The sequence below is a fragment of the Anomaloglossus baeobatrachus genome, chromosome 5 (assembly GCF_048569485.1).
Source record: "Anomaloglossus baeobatrachus isolate aAnoBae1 chromosome 5, aAnoBae1.hap1, whole genome shotgun sequence".
In the NCBI taxonomy this organism is placed as follows: domain Eukaryota; kingdom Metazoa; phylum Chordata; class Amphibia; order Anura; family Aromobatidae; genus Anomaloglossus; species Anomaloglossus baeobatrachus.
This window is the reverse complement of record NC_134357.1, coordinates 518,462,106-518,469,050: the sequence shown is the minus strand read 5'-3', so window position 1 is coordinate 518,469,050 and position 6,945 is coordinate 518,462,106. Positions and strand designations below refer to the sequence as shown.

The window sequence follows — 6,945 nt, the reverse complement described above, 5'->3', positions numbered from 1 at the left end:
TACATATGGATACAAAAATAATCCCTTAACCACTAAACAATTTATATGGGATGCATTTGTATAAATACATTATATGATGAATCAGTTTTTCTTGGTGTTTTTATTCATATTAAAACAGCACTATAAAATATACAAAGGTCCTTGTATGGACATTATACTAGCACCTGATGAAGAAGACAGATGTCCTTGAAACCCTTTGTGCAAAATAAAGCAGTTACTATTAACACACCCCTAGCTCCTGATCACCAGCAGCACCCAACAAACCTCGTAACCTTTTTTCTACTGAGAATATATTTGAGGGGCTGGAAGAGCTTTATTCATGGAACTACATTCATAACTAAAATGTGTGTAGGGGGGGGGGAGGGGGGGCGGGGGGGTTAGCCAGCACTGCTTAAGAATGGCATGCAACAAATAAAAAGTGTAAATTCACAAATTCATTCCAACTGTACTATAATACAAAATGAGATTTTTAGCAAACAATTTATTAATTATTTGAGCCACCCCTGCCACTTCACGGCATTTACTTGGGCCTGCTCCGCCTTCATTCATGGCTGCTGGTCTGGCACTGTGAGGGCCTGGCACTGTGAGGGCCAGTTTTGACATTGTCCTGGTGTGTGTGGCATCTGCTGCACATGCTGGGACCTGGGCTGCCTTTATTCGCAGCTGACAGTCTTTGCAACATGGAAGTGATTCTGAAATGTCACAGGTATATTGTTGCTTTTACATGGTTCTGCTTTTAAAGTATTTAGGAGGCCGCAAGGCACAATGGAAGAATAAATATAGAGCAAGAACCCCTATTGAGATTTGCCGTGACGTGGCAGGGGTGGCTCAAGAAATTGATTAATTATTTGCTAGAAATCTCATTTTGTATTATAGTACAGTTGGAATAATTTGTGAATTCACACTTTTTATTTGTTGCCTGCCATTCAAGTAGTGCTGGCTCTCCCACCTTTTCTGTTACATTCATAACTACTACAAATGTGTCCTCTAAAACACAATACCTTATACGACTTTGAAGATTATATGAAGTTATAGTTCTTCAATCAAGAGGAAAAAAAAGAAAATTTCAAAATAGAAAAAAAAAATAGCCAGATTCTTAAAGGGTTAAGTAAACCTGCATGTGGAAAAAAACTCCATCTCCCATTAACCGAGTGAAGGGTCAAAGGGAGTGAAACAAGAAGTTGGAGGAGCCAGAGACGTGAGGTAAGAGAGTAAAGCGGGCTTTACACACTGCGATATCGCCGGAATTTTGTCGTTGGGGTCACGGTTTTGGTGACGCACTTCCGCAATCGTTAGCGATATAGCTTTGTGTAACAGCGTTCAGCGATGTAAAATCGTCGCAAAAGCGTGATTTATCGCTAATCGGCTACACGGGTCCTAATTCCCAAAAATCGTTGTAATTTCTTTGTAACTATCGTTGCTCGTTCCTTTCAACATACTTAACGTTACGTGTGACACTACTAAAGCGACTTTAAAAATTGTTGCCTCTTGCGTCATCATCGATACGGGCGTGTATGGTGGTTTAAATGTTCAATACGCCTACTTGTTTCCTATTTGCTAACGCATCTGCTCCATGATTGGACCATAATATATGTAATACGCTAACATCCTTTTAGCGTTTATCCATTTGGTGGGTTCATTTCCTAGGTTCATTTCGTCGGTTTTGGACGTGTCCTGCTGCCTCCGTGTCCGGCGTTTAGTTAGGCGTCATTCGTCTGTGAGATAAACTTCGCATGTGAGTTTTTTTTTTTTTAATTATATATTTTTTTTTCTTACTATAATTGTTGTATATTTGGCCTTTTTTATAGGATTTATGTCTTCCTTTGTATTATAACATTTAAATATTGTTGTAGAATTAAATGGGGTTTATCTTAATTTATTAACTAGCCAATATCATGACTGTATTTGTGTTTCTTTAATACATTACAGTTAGATATATTATATTATCCATAATTGTATGTTAATCAAGATTGCTGGCATCCAAAGTGTAACGGTTAAAAGACGTCAAACATTACTGTGACCAATAAGAATAATAATCATATTTGTTAAGGGGTTTTATTGTGCGATCCAAATAAAATTTTGCTATTATTATCCCAAAAAGTTTTTATTAGAAAATACCACAACAAATACTATATTATTCTCTGTTATACAGGCTAAATATGCGTAGTGAGCCGGAAAATGCCGTAATAGCTGCCATGCTTGTAGCCGGAGGAGCCCTTGCACTTGCCGAGGATCATGACATGCGATGCCGAACAAGAAAAAGAAGAATTTGGGCACGCAAATGGCTACTAGAGAGACAACGCTATACTCACATGCACCTTGTAAGAGACCTACAAGAGCATAACCCACATGACTTTCGAAACTACTTACGCATGTCTGAAAGCTCGTTCTCATACCTTTTAGAGAAAGTCCGCCCTTATATCCAGCGCAATAATACAGTAATGCGTCAGGCAGTACCTGTAGACGAGCGTTTGGGGGTGACTCTTCGATTCTTGGCTACAGGACGCAGTTTGACTGACCTTCAGTATTCATCAGCAATGTCCCGCTCTCTACTTAGCTCATTAATTCCAGAGACATGTTTGGCAATAGCACATGCTTTACATGACTACATGCATTTGCCAAATAGTCCTACTGATTGGGACAAAATTGCTAATACATTCAACCTATTATGGCAATTCCCTAATTGTGGTGGCGCTATTGACGGCAAACACATAAGGATAATGCAGCCACATAATTCTGGCTCATATTATTACAACTACAAGGGCTACCACAGCATTATCCTTATGGCGGTTGTCAACGCAACTTATGATTTTCTGTACATTGATATCGGCATGAATGGCCGAGTTTCTGATGGTGGGGTATTTGAACATACGGAGTTTGCATTACGGCTCAAACAAAATCAACTCCAATTACCCACAAACCAAAATACCATTGGAAATTTAAATTTTGTTTTTTTGGCGGACGAGGCCTTTCCATTACTACGTAATTTGTTACGGCCATATCCACTTACAGGCTTGAATGTTGAAAGACGCATTTTTAATTATCGTCTATGCAGAGCTAGAAGAGTTGTCGAGAATGCTTTTGGCATCTTAAGCAGTAGATTTCGTATCTTTTCCATGCCAATCAACTTAAAACTTGAATCCATTGACAATGTTGTGCTTGCATGCTGTTATTTGCATAATTTTCTCAGAAAAAGAGATGGTCTTGAATATGTTCCACCTGGCTTTGTTGATGTAGAAAATCCAAGTAATGGTGTTGTTGAGCTGGGGGCATGGCGTCAGCAAGGTAACCCACTGGATAATCTTTTGCCACAGCCACCCCTGTCACGTAGTATGATGGATGCAATGGAAAACAGAGCTAATTATTGTAATTTTTTTAATGGCCCAGGGGCTGTGTCATGGCAGCATGTTTATAATTAATTCATGAGTTTAGGTGCTCTTTAAACATGAGATTGCATGGTTGTGTTTAAATAATGTAAGTCATAATTTTTTTTTGGTTTTTTTTTTTTTTTTTTTAACTAAAATTGCCTTAAGTGTGGAAAGATTCTGATTTTGAGTTGAAAAATGTTTATTGTGTTATTAAAGTAAATTGTTTGATGTAACTTAATACAACATTGTGAATATAGTTTTTTGAAGTTTATTGTGATAACATGTTTAATCATTACAAAATAATGTATGATTGTAAACAAAATATTTATTTGGGCAAAATTTTTCATTTACAAATTATCAAAAAAAGATAACTAAACAATTAAGCAGTACAAGCATTCTGTCAATCATTTTTCTCGATTGATTATTTAAATTTACTAATATGTATGTTTTAAACATGACATAAAACATTATGATTTTTAAAAAAAAAGGCACTTTTCCATAACTAAAATATAATTCAAAGATAATTCTTTAATAAACACAAAAAACAAAGTGATAAAAACAAAAAAAACCATTTGCGCATAAAAAAATGAGCACATAAGTATTACTAATGTACATTACGGCGACATACAATGTTCAGTTTGTTCACATATAAATAAAGAAACGTCATGACGTACAAACGTCTAAATGACCATGTGACACGCCACACTGTGTACCTGCTGATCTAAAGCGAAACTGAAAGGGAAAATGGCAACCAACAAACGTTCAAAGGTCTGGGGCCAAGGGGAGGTCCAATACTTGGTGAAAAGGATGGATGCACTGGACTATATATGTGCAAAGACATATCCACGTCCTATGGGACATAAAAGGAGTGTTGTGAAAAAAATATGCAGGGGCCTGTTCCGTAAATTTCATATCAGACGCACATCAACGCAGGTACTGAAGAAATGGGCTGATTTAAAGTACAGGGATAAGGAGAGAATCGAAGAAATTCGAAGTAGCCTGGTATTGATAGCTGGTAAGATAATTTTTACATACATACATTATCTATATTTTTGATTAATAATATAAAAACATAACAGTTTTTAAAATCATTAACGGTCTGCAGTGATTTGTTAGATCAAAAAATCACATTATATGTTGTTGTTTGGGTTTAATGAAAAGTGTTTTTATTTAATGTTAACAGATGTAAACTCATTGAATAATGAGTCAAGGCAGCCCACCAACAATACTGATGAAAATGTAGTCCAGCAGCTGTCTGCAAGCATGGATTCCAACCCTGAAAATAGCCTACCCATTTTAAATGAGGAAGCAGACAGCCTTGATTATGATGTTCTGTCACCATCATCAGGACATGGTGATGCTGATGTAACGTCTGAAGAGAATATGGAGGACAATGGTACTGATGTGGTTTTCCAAAGTTAGTACAGTGGAAAATCTTTAGCTACATGGCTAATACTCTAACAAAATTACCTTATGTTTCAATTAGGTGGTAGAGGATCAGGTTGGGACATGAGCGCATCATCAGGAGATGAACGTGAAAAACAAGTTGTCAGTATTGGTAAGTTTCATGAGTGTACAACATAATGGTAAATGTTTCAATTTTTCATTGTTTAATTTAATTTTTATAACCAAACGCTAAAATATATAACAATAACTGTTTTTTTTACAGAAATAGTCACACTATATGATGTTTATGTGTCTGCGAACCGACTCAAAGAAGCCTCTGCGGCGCATGATGCCCTAATCCTTAAATATATTAATCAACGTAATAAATAAATGATGTTTGTTTTGTAGATTTCTATGTTAACCATGTATGTCTAATTGTTTGTAAACTAAGATTTTACCAGAAAAATATTTTTTAAAATTGCAAAAAAAATTAGACAAGTTAATAAATAAATCTAAATTAAAATAAAAGTTTTAAACCATTTTCACAAAAATTGTGCCTAATTGATTCGAAAAACACATTATTTCATATGGCAGGTTTATTATCTGTGGAATGGTTACACATTTGTTATTTTCACAAATATGCACGAAATATCAGGCAACAGAAGGAATACAATAATCACCAAAAACATACGAAAATAATATAAAAAAACAATACAACTACTTCTTTTTGCGTTTGTTTACCAAACTCATGCGTGACCTACGGCCACGCACACCACCCTTTCGAAGTGCTTGTCTTGATGGCTCTGCTGCAGCTTGAGGAATTTCAGGGGCATCAACAGGAGCAACAGGATCAACAGGTTCAACAGGGTCAACAGGTTCAACAGGTTCAACAGGTTCAACAGGTTCAACAGGTTCAACAGGTTCAACAGGATGAGAAACCTCGCCAATGGCAACATAGGATGAGTCTGTTAGTTTTTTTGCTCTTGCCAAACGTAAGACATCCTGGATTAAACATTGGGCTATGTATTTTTGATCTGGGGTCAGTTCACGCATTTCATCATCCACAAACATAGCAATACCAGAAAGGGGTGGTCTGTTGTGCTGGTCTAGGATGTTTTGTGCCACTCCCATCAGTTTTGTTACAGCTGTAGTAGTGTTTGGAGGGATGGTTTTTTTTCTCCTTTGCCAACTTTGTGTGTAGGACACATTGGATGGGCCTGCCTCAACCAAATCAACATTGGTTAATTGGCTAGCAGGAGTTTCCATTAGTTGTTCAGATGTTGATTGCTGACTTGTTGTTGGCTCCTGCAATACAAAATTAACATGAATAAATAAAATTGTCATTCAAATCTATTTTTCTAAACAAAATTTGTACACTTTTACATATATATTGGAAAGTAGACAAATATTCATTTCATCATCAATAAAAAATACCAAAAACAATTTTTAAAACCAATTAGGACAATTTTAAAAATTATACCTCAGATATAGTCACTTCATTGTTCGCATCAGGGGGAATATCACCACCAATATTGAGGCTACTGGTTGATGGCCTGTGAAGCTCCTGGTCCCTTGTGAAATTTAATAAATCAAAATACCACAGCGTTGGGACGTAGACATCACCAGTGCCAGCACCAGAACGCTTGGATTCCTCTATTTTGTTCAGTTCTTTCTTATAAACTGTGCGTATTGCCTGTATTTTTCTTTTAACCAGATCCTCGGTACCTTTTTGATTAGGATGGTATTTGTCATATATTGCAATCATTTTAAGGTACGCATCCTTTTTAAGTTGCCTATTGCTGTACTCGGGGGATTTAATTTTCCATAAGGGTGTTTGCGTCTGGTACACCTCAATGAATTCACGTAGGAATTCCTCCTTATTAGTACACATCTGTAAAACAGTAAATTGGAGATACATCAGTACAAGCACTGATTTAAATAAGAATAAAAAAAAATTTAAAAAAAAAAAAAAAAAAAAAATTGCACATACACGTCAGGCAAACATTAAATTGGAGCAAATTCAGTACAAACTATGATTTTGACCAAATTAAACAAAGAAAAAAACTAAAAAATTATATACAGCAAATACTATAGCACATACACGTCTGGCTAACATTAAATTGGAGCAAAATCAGTACAAACAATGAGTTTAAAAAATACATTAAAAAAATAATTAAAAAAAAACCGATAA

At 35.9% G+C, this 6,945-nt stretch overlaps 1 protein-coding gene across 1 annotated transcript; it reads right to left on the bottom strand.

Annotated features, from left to right (window-relative positions):
- Positions 1-5,471: 5,471 nt before the first annotated feature.
- LOC142312871 (uncharacterized) lies at positions 5,472-6,696 on the bottom strand. The gene is made up of 2 exons (XM_075351856.1): positions 6,235-6,696; positions 5,472-6,059 (listed from the first exon to the last, which is right to left on the bottom strand). The coding sequence occupies exons 1-2, from the start codon at positions 6,670-6,672 to the stop codon at positions 5,472-5,474; spliced, it is 1,026 nt and encodes a 341-aa protein (XP_075207971.1). The 5' UTR covers positions 6,673-6,696.
- Between the last annotated feature and the right edge of the window lie 249 nt (positions 6,697-6,945).